The 19846-nt window shown below is 37.9% G+C and overlaps 1 protein-coding gene and 1 non-coding gene across 9 annotated transcripts in view; one reads left to right on the top strand and one right to left on the bottom strand.

The window, feature by feature from the left end:
- Positions 1–19846, bottom strand: part of UTRN (utrophin) — a 556454-nt gene that overhangs the window by 106603 nt on the left and 430005 nt on the right. For all 8 annotated transcript variants that reach the window (XM_013966586.2, XM_018053300.1, XM_018053301.1 and 5 more), the window contains 2 exons: positions 9211–9479; positions 589–735 (listed from right to left, as the gene is read on the bottom strand). In XM_013966586.2, the coding sequence (XP_013822040.2) occupies positions 589–735; positions 9211–9479 (416 nt within the window). The remainder of the gene's footprint in view (positions 1–588; positions 736–9210; positions 9480–19846) is intronic.
- On the top strand, positions 15938–16009 carry TRNAW-CCA. The gene has a single exon. It is a non-coding gene; the product is annotated as a tRNA-Trp (tRNA).

The raw sequence follows: 19846 nt of genomic DNA, 5'->3' as shown, positions 1-19846 counted from the left end.
GTGACTTGCAGATACTTAGTAACACTCAACAAGATTCTTCCTGGTTTGACTCTTAAAACTGAAATGCTCAGCTATATTAAAACAACTACATAAGAGCAACTAAGATATAAGAACCTAAGGTAAAATACCATTGTACTAAAGTGTGCTAGCTGGAAAAAATGAGCAAGATACATAAAAAGCAAGCAATGGAAGAAGGATGGAGACTTTCTTAACTTTTCAAAAGAAAAAAAAAAAAAAACCACGATTCAGGTAAGAAAAATGACTCCTTTATGAGCCATTATGGAAAGAATGTTTCTGTGACCTACCATAGGTTTCAATTACTATGATTTATTTGACCTTTTGCCATTTTCTACAAAAATCCTATGAAGAGAATGCTATAAAATTACATTAAAATCTATATTCAAAAGTAAATGAGGCCTTTGGGTTCAAGATACAGAAAGACAAATAACTAATGTCATCATATGCTAGAAATCCATTATTAAATACAACCCATAAAGACCGAGGAAAGGAAGGCAAGTGGTAGAATAGAGGGGTAGGGCTTAAAGACCAAGGTGTGAGCCTGCATTATGAAGAGGAATCAGCTGACACCTGCAAAAGTTTCCATCGCATATTAAGGTCATCGAGCTGGCGAGACATCTTTAGAGATGGGTGCAAGTCAAGAGGAGACAGTTGACTGGATAAATCATTCATTGTTTTAACTTTTAAGTTGATTGGTGCAATTTCTTCTCTAAATGCCTAGGAGAAAAGATAAAAATAATGTCATTAGAAAAGAATAGAACAAAAGCTAGTATTCTGTATTTCCTAAAATAAATAAATAAATAACAAAACACCAAGATCAGCTGAAAAGTCATCTGTGATACCTGCTCACTCAACAACTGACTTGACTGAGGTCTTAAAGAAACAGGACCACCAGCCAGAGTTCCCCTTTATAAACCAGAGAATCTAAATAGATGCATGAAGAGAAAAATTATAGCACAAACACATTTAAATGATTTATGTATTTAATGATTATGTATTTCCTTCAAATTTTCCATTTATACTGTTTATTCTGGGAAACATTATTATTCATTTTACTAATTGCTAGACTAGATTTTATCTTTAATTTTCTTTTATATTTTCCAGCTTTTCATATGGATACTTTAATATTTTTTCACTTGATGAAAAAACTCAATTTGAAATGTCTCTACCTAAAATTAAGTTAGAAAGTGGCCAGTACAAAAAGCTTTCCTAACCATAAAATCCATGCCTATTATATACTTAAGATGTAAGTTTTCTCTCTTTCAAAGTCATTTATGACCTTTCTTTGTGGTTAGAGGTAGGGAAGGAAGAGCAGGGTCTATCAGAAAAGAGGTAAACGAAGCTTAGAATTGACAAATGACAGTTTGGGGCATAGTAAGAGACCTGGAACAGGTGGAGGCTGAAGGGATGTATGTCAAGAGGTAGAAATAAAACAAAAAATATTTGGGTTCAGTGACAGTGATATGTCCTATGAGAACGAACAACATAATAATGAAAACACCAAGTTTTTCTCCTTTCTCCACATAATTTCAACCCCCTTTATGTTCATGTATATTCTTTTCCCATAAAGTTTTGCTTAAGATTCCATCCATCCCTTGAAAGACTCACTGGAGTGCGCCACCTATTGGGAAGACTTCCCAGAGGCCTTTCCTATTCCAGTCCTGGTTGAAGGCCCTGCCCATGTGTTTACCAGCTTTCTATCCCTCATCTCCAAACCAGCCAGGATTTCCAAGCTGCACTTCTCTGGACACACAAATCAGGTTTTACAGTGGGGGCATTTTTTATTGTTTTGTGCCATATGAACCACTTGTTCTAGATTTTATATACTATTTCTTATTAGAGCTCTTAGTTCGTGGTGATGTGAGCATTCATATTTTAATATCTCCCTTCATATAATGGAAGCTTCCTGAAAACAGACACTCTCCAGTACTCAGTACAAAGTTAGTAATAAAAGAGGGGCAGAGTTCCTTTCTAATGATCAAGGTTCAGAAATGGCATCTGAGGCAAGATTAAGTCAGTAGAGGATCTGCCTGAAATGCTGAAGACCGGGGTATGATCCCTGCATTAGGAAGATCCCCTGGAGAAAGGAATGGCTACCCACTCCAGTATTCTTACCTGGAGAAGCCCATGGACAGAGGAGTCTAGTGGGCTACACTCCATGGGGTCACAAAGAGTCAGACACAACTGAGCAACTAACACTAACACACAAGTCAACATAGCACCAGGAACAGAAGTGGGATATTAAAAGACACTTGACTATTTTTAATTCTTTGTTATGCTAAATATTAACTGTGTACCAAACATACAGGCATTAAGTGTAGTGAACATACTATTAGAATAAGCTCTCAACTGTCATCTTTTCTGCAGTCTTCACCCTTTAAGAGAGTAGGCATATGTGTCTCAGTCCTATTTCTTCTCCTCTTTCATCACTCCAAGTTTAGCTAATGAATAACAGATATCAAAGAGCTTTTGAACGCTTTAAGGTTTTATTGAAACACTACAATATTAATTTTACTTCCTCCTCATACTTATAAAAAGGAAACCTTTAGGCACTTCCCAAATCCTCTTTTTATAATATGAAAAGGCTAAAAATAATCATTATGGTTGGTAAACATCAAAATAACATTACTAACATAATTTTGTTTTTAAAAAGAAAATTAATTTTCAACAAATCAGATAATACGTTTATTTCAAAATTGTTGAACATGTCCAAAAACCACATGAAGATGCTCAAGTTGGAGGGTCAGAAGAACAGATCTGGAGCCCAGAGAAAAAATGAAAGATATAGACCTTGGAGGTAACTGTGTAAATGACACCTGAAACAGTGAGCATAGAAGGCAACACAGAAGGAAACATCACCAGAACCTTTAAGACACTAGCATTTCAAATTTAGGCCTCGGACGGACATTTGATTTCAGCTGTAAATAAATGATTGAAGTGGTGGGGTTAAATAAATTACTCTGTAATCGAGCATAAAGTAAAAAAAAAAAAAATTAAAATCAGATAGAAGAAAGCAAGCCCATGAAGATGTGAAAATTGCTGCTGCGTGGAAGGAATTCAGTTTGGGATAGTTTTTCTCCATGATTGCAGATGTTGATCATTCATGAGTGACAGAATGTATACAAATAAACAAATTCACAAATACAGGTCAATGACAAAAGATGTACGATAACAGAAACATTATAGGTTTAAAGAATTCATATTTAATAAAAAAGCATGGGACATAGAGAGGGGTGGGAAAGGAGAATTTCTCAATCTGGACTTTGAAAAGGCCCGAGTTCCCGCAGATTCAGTTTGAGATACAGAACTCATATCTTTCAAGCTTTCCTCAGTGGTGATCTTATATCATAGTATAATAATCAGCTTTTAAAATCAATATCTTTGTATTTTGAAGGCCTTAAAGATGAACAATAAAATGCTAGAAAATATTCTCAGGTTTATACAATTTTAAATAAAAACTAGTTTTACTTCAAATGATGGTGAAAGTTCTTTAAAAATTATAACTCTAAGACAGATTTTAGAGATGACAAGAGCTTTTTCCTTGGAATCAAGGCCATCCCCAAGAAAAAGAAATGCAAAAAAGCAAAATGGCTGTCTGAGGAGGTCTTACAAATAGTTGTGAAAACAAGGGAAGTGAAAAACAAAGGAGAAAAGGAAAGATATATCCATTTGAATGCAGAGTTCCAAAGAATATCAAGGAAAGATAAGAAGCCTTCCTCGATGATCAATGCAAAGAAACAGAGGAAAACAATAGAATGGGAAAGACTAGAGATCTCTTCAAGAAAATTAGAGATACCAAGGGAACATTTCATGCAAAGATGGGCTCAATAAAGGACAGAAATGATAGGGACCTAACAGAAGCAGAAGATATTGAGAAGAGGTGGCAAGAATACACAGAAGGACTGTACAAAATAGATCTTCAAGACCAAGATAATCACAATGGTGTGATCACTCACCTAAAGCCAGACATCCTGGAATGCGAGGTCAAGTGGGCCTTAGAAAGCATCACTACGAACAAAGCTAGTGCGGGTGATGGAATTCCAGTTGAGCTATTTCAAATCCTGAAAGATGATACTGTGAAAGTGCTGCACTCAATATGCAAGCAAATTTGGAAGACTCAGCTGTAGCCACAGGGCTGGAAAAGGTCAGTTTTCATTCTAATCCCAAAGAAAGGCAATGCCAAAGAATGCTCAAACTACCGCACAATTGCACTCATCTCACACGCTAGTAAAGTGATGCTTAAAATTCTGCAAGCCAGGATTCAGCAATACGTGAACCGTGAACTTCCAGATGTTCAAGCTGGTTTTAGAAAAGGCAGAGGAACCAGAGATCAAATTGCCAACATCCGCTGGATTATCGAAAAAGCAAGAGAGCTCCAGAAAAATATCTATTTCTGCTTTATTGACTATGCCAAAGCCTTTGACTGTGTGGATCACATTAACTGTGGAAAATTCTTCAAGAGATGGGAATACCAGACCACCTGACCTGCCTCTTGAGAAACCTATATGCAGGTCAGGAAGTTAGTACGGGACATGGAACAACAGACTGGTTCCAAATAGGAAAAGGAGTATGTCAAGGCTGTATATTGTCACCCTGCTTATTTAACTTATATGCAGAGTACATCGTGAGAAATGCTGGGCTGGAGGAAGTACAAGCTGGAATCATGATTGCCGGGAGAAATATCAACAACCTCAGATATACAGAAGACACCACCCTTATGGCAGAAAGTGAAGAAGAACTAAAGAGCCTCTTGATGAAAGTGAAAGAGGAGAGTAAAAATGTTGGCTTAAAGCTCAGCATTCAGAAAACTAAGATGATAGCATCTGGTTCCATCACTTCTTGGCAAATAGATGGGGAAACAGTGGAAACAGTGTCAGACTTTATTTGGGAGGGCTCCAAAATCACTACAGATGGTGATTGCAGCCATGAAATTAAAAGACGCTTATTCCTTGGAAGGAAAGTTATGACCAACCTAGATAGCATATTCAAAAGCAGAGACATTACTTTGCCAACAAAGGTCCGTCTAGTCAAGGCTATGATTTTTCCAGTGGTCATGTATGGATGTGAGAGTTGGACTGTGAAAAAGTTGAGCACCGAAGAATTGATGCTTTTGAACTGTGGTGTTGGAGAAGACTTTCGAGAGACCCCTGGACTGCAAGGAGATCCCACCAGTCCATCCTAAAGGAGATCAGTCCTGGGTGTTCATTGGAAGGACTGATGTTGAAGCTGAAACTCCAATACTTTGACCACCTGTTGTGAAGAGCTGACTCATTGGAAAAGACCCTGATGCTGGGAGGGATTGAGGGCAGGAGGAGAAGGGGATAACAGAGGACGAGATGGTTGGATGGCATCACTGACACAATGAACATTGGTTTGGATGGACTCTGGGAGTTGGTGATGGACAGGGAGGCCTGGCGTGCTGCAGTTCATGGGGTTGCAAGAGTCAGACACGACTGAGCAACTGAACTGAACATAAAAATAATGCTTTTTTCTTACAAGCCACAGATAAAAACATTAAAAGTCCTTAGACAAATAATGCATTTTAGGCTTAATTTTGTTTTTGTGGTCCAGTATTTTATGGTAACAAGGAATCTTTCCATTAAGAAAGTTTATCTTTTGGGTTTTAAGAGCCCCAAACTAAAGGCGCTTTCTGAAATAAAGCAAATTGTAAAACAGTTTCAGATCTGCTATGTGTTCTGATATAAAGAACAAATTTATCATGATTTGGCTGCATTTTCCCATGGAAGAATAAAATCTATGAGGTTTTCTTTGCTACAAAAACAGACACATCTGCGTATATTAAGGTGCTGACCAGCAGCCTGTTGGCAGATGGGAATCTCAGCTCTTCTCCTGTCAGAGGTGTGTACCCCACAGACAAGAGCGATTAAGTAAACTTGAAATTATTCAATCACCCTAAAATATTTTGTTTTCCAGTTGCTTTGGTATATTTAATAATATTTAGCAATAATCAGAGAACTTATTTTCACCTGCCTATAACTTCAGGAGTATTCTTTAAGCACATATGAAACCTGCCAAAGTTTGAATATATTTATTTGGCTTAAAGAGACCTAGGTTTTCTTTTCTTTTTTTTTTCCCTAATAAGATGTTAAAATATTTTAAGCCTTGGTCTTAAGTATTAACTGTATTTTTCCTAGCTTTCCCACATAAGCAGAAATGTAAACAGAAGGATCTGGATGCAGAGATGGGTAATTTCTTCATCAAATGGGATTAACAAGTCCCAAAATTTTAGGCCAGATATAACTTCATTTTTCCCTCAACACTAATCATCCCATATTAAAAACTGATGCTTTCAAATTCAAATAGGTAAATTCTTACTCAATCAAGAGTCAGTTTTGCAAACCAATAGAACATAGTTTCTGTAATCTATTGGCTTAACGATTTTTCAGTGTTTGAAAATCGTCTTTTAAAACACAAGAAGTGTGCAACTTCCAAAGAACTTATCCTATCCTAAAAAGTTGTATTTTCAGTTTGCTATCTTAACTCAGATTTATGGATACTACAGTTGACTTTATTTTTCTGAAGTCCAAAATCACTGGGGATGGTGATTACTTCTTGGGAGGAAAGTTATGACCAACCTAGACAACACATTAAAAAGCAGACACATTACTGTGTGAACAAAGGTCCATCTACTCAAGGCTATGGTTTTTCCAGGCGTCATGTATGGATGTGAGAGTGGGACTATAAAGAAAGCTGAGTGCCAAAGAATTGATGCTTTTGAACTGTAGTGTTGGAGAAGACTCTTGAGAGTCCCTTGGACTGCAAGGAGATCCAACCAGTCCATCCTAAAGGAGATCAGTCCTGGGTGTTCATTGGAAGGACTGATGCTGAAGCTGAAACTCTAGTACTTTGTCCACCTGATGTGAAGAGCTGACTCACTGGAAAAGACCCTGATGCTGGGAAAGATTGAAGGCAGGAGGAGAGGATAAGATGGTTGGATGGTATCACCGACACAATGGACATGGGTTTGGGTGGACTCTGGGAGTTGGTGATGGACAGGAAGGCCTGGTGTGCTGCAGTTCATGGGGTCGCAAACAGTCGGCCACGACTGAGAGACTGAACTGAACTGAACTGAACAGCAAATGAAGAAGCCTGCTTAATTCATGGTCCCTGGAAACATGTATATTTACCATGAAAGATGGCAAGATGGCAGACCCCAATACTTTTTAATAATAAATATTTTGTTTAAAATATAATATGTAACCTTTAAAGATTCAAATTCAAATAGTCAATCAAAATTGAGCTTAATGACAGTATTATCAATGAGGTCTCTACAATGAAAGAGAAGAGCAAGAAACTAATCATGAAACCCCACCATTTACTAGCTGTGTGGGCATGAAGCAATATCTATAGTTTTATCATTTGTACAATAATAATACTTAGCTTGCTGGGTTGGTGTGGGAGTTAAAAAGGACAGCAACACAAACTGGCTAAAGAACAGGTCTTGGCATGTAATAATCATCAATAAATGCTATTATTATTCCTATGTCTATACACAAATATATATTTACTTATACAATTTGCCTGAGTAGGATTCAGTACATTTCCTAGACCTTTCTTCTATTTCCTATTCAGCCACATGCAAAACAAAAAGGAAACTATTATCTAATGTCTGTGCACAAAAGATGTATATCTTCTGCAATAAAAATCCCATTCCCACTATTGATATTGCCAGTCTGATTTGTCATCCACTTATTCTTTGTTTCATGTCTACCTACTACATGGTTTACTGCATGCTAAGCTGCTTCTGTCATGTCCGACCCTTTGGGACCCTATGGACTGTAGCCCTCCAGGCTCCTCTGTCCATGGGATTTTCCAGGCAATAATACTGGAGTGGTTGCCATTTCCTCCTCCAGGGGATCTTCCTGACCCAGGGATCGAACCCTTGAGCCTCCTACATTGACAGGCGGGTTCTTTACCACTAGCTTCACCTGGGAAACCCATACAGTTTACTATGCTATTATGAACCTCAATGACTTCGCTGGTGGCTCAGAATTTAAAGAATCTGCCTGCAATGCAGGAGACCTGGGTTCAATCCCTGGGTTGGGAAGACCCCCTGAAGAAGAGAATGGCAACTCACTCCAGTATTCTTTCCTGGAGAATTTCAAGGACAGAAGAGCCTGGTATACTACAGTCCATGCGATCACAAAGAGTCAGACACGACTGAGAGAAGAAGACTTTTACTTTTTCACAAATCCCAAAACATTCTAAATCTGTTTATTTGTGTCTTTTACTGCCTAAATTCCACTAATCTCTTTTCTGGATATGTTCTAGAATACAAGAGCCAAAGGGAATCTAGACCAGAAGTCTAACATCCTTAACTCTGGGCAATATTACAAACAGAATTTATAGCTAAAATAATTCTTCATTATACACTCAGACAATAAGATATAATTAGTAAAAATGCCCAGTAAAACAGTACACTTTTGACTAAACCTCTAAATCCAACCACCCATGTAAAAAGCAACCTGCCAGACTACGTCATGTGGATGCCATTCTGCAAGAGCCAGGTTGTGAAAAACACTATAAAGGAAACAATTCAGTTTCTTCAACAAATACCTTGCAGAGACAATAAAAGATAGAGGGGAAAATAAAAGAGAGAGGGGAAAAGATAGAGGAGATTAAAAGGGACTTCAAAGTATTCTTACAAAAACAGATAAAACTAAATCTATACTGTTTAGGGATTCACAGCTGGGTGAAAATGTATAACACAAAATAAAAGTAAAGTATTGAAAAAGTCACCTTAGTTGCTGTTTTGGTAGGGAGGGGAGTTCCGATGGTGAGGGGCATATGGAAAACATCTGCTATGTCTAGAAAAGTTCTATATCCTGACTTTGATGGATATTGTCACAGTGTTGGCCTTATAACAATCCTTTGTAACAATTTATATAATGTATGTGGCTCTCCTTATTTGTGTTACATTTAACAATAATAAAGTGAAGTCACTCAGTCCTGTCTGACTCTTCCTGACCCCATGGACTGTAGCCCGCCAGGCTCCTCTGTCCACAGGGAATCTCCAAGCAAGAATACTGGAGTGGGTTGCCATTTCCTTCTCCAGGGGATCTTCCTGACCCAGGGATCAAACCTGAGTCTCCTGTATTGCAGACTCTTTACCCCCTGAGCCACCAGGGAAAGGATTTCTTAAAACCCTTTATCTGAGGCAGGGATGCTGACCATGGTTTTCTCAATGTGGTCCTGAAGTGAGTCGATGAGCAAGTCTCCCACGGGCTTCCAGCCATTCCGCACAGCCTCTGCCTCCTTCAGGTCAGCATCCAAGTCATCCATCGCTCCCTGCAGGTCTCTGAGCTTTTCCAACGCCTTGTCCACTTGCTTTTGCCAACTGCTAGTAACAGCATTTAGACTTTCCCACTTCTCTTTGACTTCGGAAGACTGCTTGCGCATGGCTTTGGCAATCTTTTGGGCTTTCTCCTCAGGAGTCAAATCTGTAATTTAGGAAAAAAAAAAAAAAAAAGAATATTTGGATGACTAGTCAACTCTACTTTCTTACAGTCAAGTGTAAGTACCACCTTTCAAAGGATAGCACCTAAGCTACATTAGCCAGAGTAAGAAAAACTGTCTCCATACTGCTTCTATTTATCCCTGCTCTTCAAAATAGACAAGAGCCACTCAGAGTAATCAACAGCCCTGTGGTTTTGGTGACTTTTGAATTTTAATATATTTGCAAACCTTGAAGTGTAGCAACTCAAGAAATAAAGGAATTTTTCTTTAATACAAATTTAATGAAGTAAAATCCAAAGATAGCTTTTCATTAGTTTTTCATTGTTCTCTAGAGAAATGGGAAAGATAACTAGGAGAAAAACAGCTTTAAGTCATAAGGGAAACTTTGAGAAAATAAGATTAATTTATCATGTTACCAAAAAAAAAACAACTGACATATCAAATAACATATAGCAAATATAAATAACATATCATAGATACTTCATCATCGCTGAATCTGTTTGGCAGTTAGCTCATCTTTAATACAAGTCATTCTCTGTAGCCTAGAAGTATAACACATCCACACATACTTCAACAAAAAGACAGCAAGACTTCAAGAACCACCCTAAATATTTAACAGATCAACAGAACTTAGGCTTCCTCAAGTGGTAAAGAACCCGCCTGCCACTGCAGGAGACAAAAGGGAAGCAGATTTGATCCCTGGGTTGGGACGATCCCCTAGAGGAGGACACATCAACCCACTCCAGTATTCTTGCCTGGAGAATCCCTTGGACAGAGGAGCCTGGTGGGCTACAGTCCCTGGAGTTGCAAAGAGTCAGACTAAAGCGACGTAGCATTATCATCAATGGGACTTGCAGAATTTCTGAAATAAAGTAGACTTTTCAGACAGGAAAGGGCAGGCATAATGTAAGATGCTGCCAGAGGACAGGGGCGGTAAGACAGGGTAAGAGTCCAGAAGACAAGCACAGGAAACAGAAATCAAAGTCAGGTTGAAAGCCAAGAGTCAGAAACAGCGATGAGATGCTGGCAAGACAAGGACAGGGGAACTTGATGGTTGTAGAACAGACACTCTTGAAGCAGGTAGAGACCTCCATCTAAACACTCCTGAGCCTCACTACCCTTAACATCCCAGGATGCCGCCTTTCCTTTCTAGCAGCTGGTTTGATGGTTCTCATGCTTGTCCCCTGTAAACAGAGAGGCAAGTCAGAATTAAGGTAAATAAACTGTATATTTCTTCAGGATAGAAGTGCATATTCTTCTTTGTGATAACATCCCATCTTTTAGTATCAATCACATTAGCGACACCTACTTCACCTCAAAACATTCCACACCACTCATAAAATGCACAGAAGTTCATCAAGACTTCTGATAAGATGCACCGAAGCAAGCCCTTCAAAACCATAACTTTTCTATGCAACACACATCTGTCTGCCTGTCTTTATTTAAATATTATGTAAAAGTCGAGATAAAACGGACAGAACATTTATTTTTATCTAAGTTTCCAGAAGACCCAGTTCACTGCGAAAGACCATGATGCTAGGAAAGACTGAGGTTAAGAGGAGAAGGCAGTGACAGAGGATAAGATGGTTGGATGGCATCACTGACTCAATGGACATGAGTTTGAGCAAGCTCAGGGAGATCATGAAAGAGAGGGAAGCCTGGTGTGCTGCAGATCATGGGGTCGCAGAGAGTCGGACACAACTTGTGTAGTGAATAAAAACCACAACCAGTTTCCAGAAATTTCTAGACCTCATTGTTTAAATGCAAACAGCTATAATAAATCTCCAGGAATGACACAGATGATGAAGAGCTCAGAAACCCAAGAACTTCGAGTGTGCTGCTGAAAGATATGAGGCTACACAGAAACATGACCCATCCCTTAGCAGATGAAGTGATTATAAGAAGAGACAATGTTATGATAGACAGATTGAGTATACTAGTAAAAGATAAATAAGGAAAATAAGTGAATTAGAGCCCAGCTTTAAGGACTGCTTAGAATTAGATACACAATCCAGTACAACGGTGAGGGGAGAGAGTTAAGAATCCTGGAAAAAAATAACTTATTTTTCCAAACTTGTTACAGGTCAAGGTTTCAAAGTTCTTGATAAACAAACAATTTTGTGAGGACAGGTATATCACTAAAAAGGCAACTTTATTTAAATCCTTAAACCTTCAAGATTTTTTACAAATCAAAAAATATGTTATATCAATACTATTTGTATTTTATATAAATATAACATGCTATGTGCAAGAGAAAAAAAATCATTCTTAGCCTGATAAGAAAGGGAGTCAATAATTTTTATGATGGCAACCGCTGTACTTGTTAATAAATCACTTGAATTTTTTGAAAGATATATTTTAAACACTCTTGTTTTATTGACTTTTGTAAAAAACATAATACAGTGCCAATTTCAGAAAGACAACTTAATTATGATTATTTTCTCTAGATACAGTAAAAACTGTTTCTAAGTCAGTCACTGAATAACCTGGTAGGGAGACACACAGCTTCTTTGTCCTGTGACAAAATAGCTAACTCTGGCTGTGACTTTTTGTCTTCATTTAATGTAAAATCTTTTGATTGAGCAGTCCTTCTGTGGTATTTATAATAAAATCCCCACTCAAGCAGCTACTCAAAAGAAAAGTTCTACGTTCAATTCACCATCTGTTTGCCAGAAAGAAAGCGTATTAACTAATCACAGAATCAGAATAAAAGTGCCTCCTGTTGCAGCAACAATCTCAGTTTAATATATACTTTAAGAACAGAGCAAAGTACAAAGCCAAACAAAAACCTTCCAGAACTTTTGTAAAATAGGTAATAAGAAGTAACATGTGAAATCCCAAATTTTGACAATTTGGGCTAAGAAAATAGAATAAATCAAATCAAAACAGAAAGAAAGCATAAAACATGAAAATAATAAAGGGATATCCAGACTTAAAAAAAAAAAAAAAAAAACTCCTGTTACTTGAAAATCAAAGGACAAAGTTTGCTTCAAATTTTCCAAATAGATATTTTGCAGTAAAGTTCAAGACCCTCATGCAAGAGTGGAGAATCTCTTCGACCAGTGGTTTGGAATTCTGGTAACATTAGAAACCTCCAGGAGAGGGGCTGTCTGTTCACTTGTTTGTTTTTAAATGCTAATCCCCAAGGACCAAGTATTAAAAGATTCTGGCTTAGTTGGTCAAGGGTGAAGGGAGGCATGGATATATTTTAAAAAGCTCCCCAAGGAACAGTAATTGTTGCCAGGATGGAGCAGCGTCAGTCTATTGGATTATAAATTGATTGCTCTGGTCACTGCTGCTAGACAGAGTGTTTCCACCCAATTGAGCTGCTGTGTCATTCCCATGCAGAGCAGGGTGCTAACTACTGAAGGTGGGAAAGCAAATGAAGCTTGGTGATAAGAGGGGAATCTAATTTGCATTTGAAAAGGCAGTAATAGAGGCTAATAGACAGAGGAAAGAACAGGATAAAACCAAGTAAATTTAGTGACAATTCACAGACCAGAAGCACTTTTCCTAGGTCACTCTCCTACTCCCTGGTGTGTGTGGGTATGTTTTTGGGAGGGAGTGCTTTGCTTCACTCTCCATTCTCCCTTTCTTCTCCCTTTAAGCCTTCCTATTTATCTCTGAGGGTGGGACTGTATTTATTTTTATATTTATAATAGTATTATAGGCTCAGAGGGAAAGAAACTGCCTACAATGCAGGAGACCCACATTTCATCCCTGGGTTGGGAAGATTCCCTGAAGAAGGGAATGGCAACCCACTCCAGCGTTCTTGCCTGGAGAATTCCATGGACAGGGGAACCTGGTGGGCTACAGTCCAAAGAGTCAGACTTAATTGAGCAACTAACACTTTTACTTTATCACCATATATTGTATGTAGTATAATGTGTTATAAAGTATTATAAATATTATCATATTTATATTTATATAATTAAAGTAGAAATTCATTTATTGTGTTACAAAGCATTTAATAAAGAGTAGATAACTATCTTTTAGGAAGGAGAAACAAGAGAAAGAGCGGAGAAAGGAATGACCAACCCTGAAGCTTTCTTTCAGGTCCACTGACCTTTATTCTTCAAATATGCAAATTAATTGGATGGCACTTACACCACTCTCTTCTTTCTACCCTGTATTCTACACTTCACTGGAATACAGATGGAAAACGAACCTGGACCAGAAGCAAGGACTAAGACTTGCAATCAGCACTGCTCCCATCCTGCCCTTGGCTCCCAGGTGAGCTAGATGACCTGCTTTATCAGTGGGAACTCTGTGTTCTCATGCTGGGAAAAGATTTTACACAGGGCCCCTTTTTCTTCTAAAATTCAATTATATAAGAAAAACAAAGCCACTGTGTATCTCAAAGAAGTCTCACATTAGAGGGAAAAAACAATTTTTTCCCTCTTTTGTGTACTTATAATTTTTTTTTTTACATTTAAAAACATCAAAATATATGTCCCCCCTATGAAATACCATAGAAACCTGAAGAAATTAGAATCAGTTCAGCTATTTTAAATAAAGATTTTCCACATTTGTCATATTTTCTTTCTCAATTTTGGAATTAACACATAATCTCCATAGTGACTTTTTATTCTTAGATTCTAAAGCTTTATGTCACGCATGTTTGTTTCTGTTCATCTTGGTTTTACAGTATTCGGTCTAGAGACTAGTATGTCTTCAATATATATACATATATTTACTGAATTGAAATTTTCAATTTTCTGAATGGAATTTTCAACCTTGCTCTTTATTGAGAATATTCAACTTCATAATTTTAAATGGAAATCTTTCCACTTATTTTTTCTTCCTTCACCCTAAACCCATTAAAGCATTTCCATTAATTGTTACTGTGTTTTTTTTTTTTTTTACTGTGAAAGAGAAGGATAAAGCTTATGTAGTTATTTAAAGTATGGTAATTTCATCTCATTTGTACTGTTTGCTAATTTTTTGCATGTATCTATAATCTTCTTATATTTCATCGAGAGATAAAGAGGACATGTTAAGACAAACAAGTAGAGGACAAAAATTCTCCAGAGTAGCCTTTTCACTCCGTGGACAATTTGGTGCAAGGATGAATTAGTTTGTATGCCAATCCAATGCTAACTAGTTATGTGTTCGTAGCATAGATATATTCCTTACCTCTTCGAACTTCAGTTAATATCTGTAAGGCTACTGACACATGCCTGACAGAAAAGCTTCAGCAAAGGTTAACTTCTTTCTTTTTTAAAATGATTTTGTTACTACGTCTGGGAGGTTTAGCTATCTCTAGAGATTTTTCACATAAGCAAACTAAGCTGATTAGCCAACAAGAATTCACAGGAAAAAAAAACAAAGCTTCCTCATATACCTAGAGACCAAACTTCACTGTCTCTCTCTTTAGCCCCATTCTGTTTTTCTGTCTCCTTTGTAACCAGAAGATGTTTCTGATTAAGATAATGGGAAATACATTCTTCTCAAAGTTTCTGATTACATGATTAAGATCAGTTTAATCTCTCTGAAATGATCAGTGTTGAAGACGACCCTGCCCATTTCCTTTTCTGCATGATGATTGGTGACAACAATTCATTAGGAACCAGATTACAAGTGCACCATCAAGTGCCATCATCTGATTACTGTAATATTTCTCACTATATTCATCTAATACATTATAAGGATGACAACAGTAAGACAATACCCAGAGCAGATTAACCTGATAATGTATAGCCTAAGTCTTTCAGTAGGTATATGATAAACATAATAAGGATCCATCTTGCTGCCAAGGAATTTCTCAAATCCTTAAGAGAAAGAAGACAGTGAACAGAAACATTTAGGTCACGACTGTACAGTAAAGAGATTTAGGGAAAATCTTTTACAAAAACCAAAATACAAGCTATGAATGAGAGTCAGGGGTGGAGGTGGGGTGGATGGAGAGAATAGGAACATAGACCACACGGTGGAGAGGTATTAAACAGCACTTCAGAGCAGAAATCAATGAAGGCAGAGCTAGAGTCTGGATACTTTAATGTGCTACCCTTCTCTCAAAGTGGGCCCAAGCAAATAAACCTAGCATAGGGTTAAGGATGAAAAATGAAGAGACCATTAAGAAGGTTAACCGCCAAGGAAAAAGGTAGAAATAGCAGAATGGCCCTGGAACAGATCTAGCTAAGACACTTGAGACCCAGCTTGCAATTTTCTGTAATGGAATATCCCCTAAATTTCCTCATACCAATGGCAATTTTATAACTTATTCAAGTCAGTTTTGAGTGCTAGACAGCTATAAACAGGTCACTGGAAACAGGGGAGTGGTCCTGAGAGAGGGAGAAGAGAAGCTGGGACTGTATGTTCTAGGAAGGCAAGGATGTGTCTTGTTCACTGCTGTCTCCCCAGCATCTAGAACACTACCCGGCACAAGGTGGGCTTTCAATAAGTACTGGCCAAGGAAATAAAAAGATGTATGTATTGGGCTTCCCTGGTGGCTCAGAGGTTAAAGAGTCTGCCTCCAATGCAGAAGACCCAGGTTCGATCCCTGGGTCGGGAAGATCCCCTGGAGAAGGAAATGGTAACCCACTCCAGTATTCTTGCCTGGAGAATCCCATGGATGGAGAAGCCTGGTAGGCTACAGTCTATGGGGTCACAAAGAGTCAGACACGACTGAGCGACTTCACTATGTATGATATTTCTTTGTTTTGGAAAAAAATCACTTTTAAGATCAGAGGACAGGAATCTTCGATTAGAAGTCTTACATTTGTTCCCACATTGCTGCCCCTCTCTCCCCAGGCTGCTTCCCTGAGGAACATGGCAGCCAATGATCCATCAACTTGCAAAAGAAGTCCCAGGCTTTCTATTCAAGCTTAGCGCTTCTCACTAAAGAAGTTAAGCGTGTCCTAAGTTTACATACTGTCAAAATGAGAAGTTTAAAGTGGAGAATTTACTCCTTGGCTAGGATTACATTTTTTAAAAGATAGTAAAGCCTCCAATCCACTCTTGTGGACACCAGCTTTCAAGATGAGCAGCAACAACAGCAGGAAGAAAAAAACACACCACACTGAAAATGTTGTCTCCTCCTAGTCTTTATGTTTAAATCAGAGAGTGACACCCCAGATGTTAATTTAAATAAAATACATACATGTAAACTATTGCCATATTTTTTTATGAGGCACATGTGATTTATGTACAGCCATAATGGTGATGAAAGACCATAACAGATGGTAAACAATTAATTTAAAATGCTATGTCCATCAAACTAACCTTTGTTCTCATATAAATCTTCATCAAGAATTTGATATATTTAAATTGAATTTCACTATGATGGTATTCATTACTTTTTATCCAATCAATAGGGCTACTCAACTAGTTTGTTATATTTTAGGAAAGTTGAAGAATGGATTCAGTACAACCATCCATACATTACGGAACTTTAAAACAGGAAGGATCACACTGCTGCTCTGTAGTTAACATTGAAAATGGAAGTAACATTATATGTTTCTGTGCTTTTTCATGCATGACAACTTTACTAATCTAATTTGGACTTAAGAAGCTAATTAAATTATTGCCTTGGTCTACTGACCTGAAAGCAATTATTTATCCTTCAAGTTTTTATATGAAAATTAAAAAGACAAAGTCTAACATTGCCTAAACACCCTCTCCCTTGGTGCTAGGAAATCAGTGAACTGGTACATCATTCTATTAAGCAGCCTAATAGTTCAGTAAAGGAAAAGTAAGAATGAAGGTAAAAGCAATTTAACTGTTGTATTAATTTTTTATAAGTAGACAAATATAGCTAAGATAGTTTGCTATGATGGTTAGGGCCAACATGGGATGTGACAAGCCTGAGTTGGTATTTCAGATGTGACAGTATGCATCCAGATATCACAAAGTTTCGGTTTCCTCATCTGTCAAATGGGTGGTAAAGTACTCATACCTCAAAGAGTTGATATGAGAATTTCAGGAAACAGTGCCTGGAGGGTTTATAACTTATTCAAGGATAAATGTTGGTTTGTGGTGAACACTCACGTGGACTAATGTTTTTCTCTTCTTCCTTCCTTTCTGGGCAGTGATTCCTCTTCCATTTGACATGATGCTTATAAAGCGGAGGGTGGGGGGTGGGGTCTGCCAATCCCACCAGACCCCAAGCTCCATGGTACTCAAGCTAAGTCAGTTGCTGCTCTCTCTTGAAACGTGCTAGATCTAAAGAAGGGCTTTCCCTCCCTGATATGTGATTGTGAGGTACAAGGTCATGGGAGTGAAGTCGCTCAGTCATGTCCAACTTTTTGTGACCCCATGGACTGTAGCCTACCAGGCTCCTCCCTCCAGGGGATTCTCCAGGCAAGAGTACTGGAGTGGGTTGCCATTTCCTTCTCCAAGGTCATAGGAAAGCAAAGAAAATGAAAACTTGTGGAGAGAGGTAGAAAGGGCCAGCTGTGTGCTTGGTTCCTATGATCAGCTGTGTCCTTGTGTTCAGTGTAATTTTGTTATGGGGTTTAATGTTGATAAATTCCCCCCTGTGTCTATGCTTATGGAAGCTGGGTGTCTGTCACTTACAATGAGTGAGGTTCTGACTAATAAACTGGTTATTAGGAAAACAAAAAATTCCCTGGGGAAAGACACCCATGAGTTTTACTGCCTCGTTACTTAGGTTATGTATAACTTGGTCTCATTTTATGAGATGCAAGGAAATAATTACTGCCACCATTTTTATGTGATCTTATGTTATACTGAGAATCAATATAAGAGTTACTTCTAAACTCTATGATAATTTCACCTTTTCACTCATTTAACGGTCATGAAATTTTATTTGTACAAGTTTGCTAATACTGGCACAAAATGGACTGACATAGTGGACTGAAAAATGTCATTTATTATTTCTTTGTTATATCACAAAAATATATGAGATTTCACAGAGGTGAAAAATACTTCTAATTGGCTTTCTAAAATAATATGAAGCATTTAATAATTAAAAGAAAATAGCATATTCTGAGTTATAATATTAAACATTACTAAATATACACACCGTTGTTAAAGGTCAAAGAGGAAAAACACTAACCCATACATACTTTTTATCTGAAAAGTTTTTTATTAGCCTTGAATTCCTGGTGACTCAGAAGGTAAAGAGTCCGCTTGCAATGTGGGAGACCTGGGTTCGATCTGTGCGTTGGGAAGATCCCCTGGAGAAGGGAACAGCTTCCCACTCCAGTATTCTGGCCTGGAGAATTCCATGGACTGTATACTATATATACTATATAATGTTTTATTTTTTCTTCTATCATTTAAGTGAAATACCAGGCTGACAAAGAAACAATGTTCAAACAGCCTTCAGTAAAATAATAGTTGTAGTAATAGTAATGTCTTGACAGGAATAAATTTTAAAGAAGACTCAAAGGAAAATTTATGAGCAAAATAATGCAATTATTTTGTCTTTTTTTGTCTTAAAATCAGAACCTGAGTAGAGGAAAATAGCTTTTCCACACCCACATTGACAATCATTTGTATAATTTTCTGAACACTTTTAGAGGTGAACTATACTGTTAAAGTGTTAACTGTTCTGCTTAATAATTGCTACCAGAGCTTCAACTCATAAAATACATATGTGTGTGTGGGTGGGTGTGTGAGTGCATGCCTGCATCTGCATACACATCTGTCTGTATCTGTGTGCGGGGAAGAGAGGGGGATGCAGACATGACTCGAATTCCCTGTGCAGTTTTGACTTTTAACCTGAACTCTAGATAACGGAGAGGTGAGAAGGTATGTATATTCCCTGACTACCTCAAGAGCTGTAGGGGCAGGAGTGGGCTAAAGCTCCACAGCTGTCCTGCCCATCTACTTTCACTATGCAGCTGTGTGGTTTTTAAAGGAGTTCAAATCTGGGACTGAGAACCGCAAAGGAGGTTGGTGAACAAGAAAGAAGCCAAGAAACATTTGCGCAGGCTTAAGAGGCTCTAGACACTGAGAGTCAAGAAAGAGCTAGGAGGTCAGTGGCCAATGAGCAGAGGGAAAGAGAAAGGAGAGGAGAATGAAGGGATGAGTTGAAAACAAGCCCCCAAACCCAAGGTTAAGGAAGGTTACCAACACACAAGGTTGGTTCTGTTCTTTGATCTACTCCATGTTAGCCGATGACCTTGGTCAGCACCACAGTATTTTCTTGACCTTTGTGTTTTACCTTAATTTTTTTAAAAACAGGCATGCTATACAATCTGCTCAGTTCAGTAGGCGAAATACAAAAGTGGTTTGAAGAGTACACATAGTAAGACCAGTATGAATGATGATGAAATTTTTGCTGTTTCATTGTCCTACTTTTTAACAGATAAACCAGGTCGTTAAAATCAAATGAAAAACAATTCAGTTCAGTTGCTCAGTCATGTCCAACTCTTTGTGACCC

Source organism: Capra hircus, chromosome 9 (genome assembly GCF_001704415.2).
Source record: "Capra hircus breed San Clemente chromosome 9, ASM170441v1, whole genome shotgun sequence".
In the NCBI taxonomy this organism is placed as follows: Eukaryota; Metazoa; Chordata; class Mammalia; order Artiodactyla; family Bovidae; genus Capra; species Capra hircus.
Note: the sequence above shows the minus strand (reverse complement) of the source record. Positions and strands in the feature narration are given on the sequence as shown.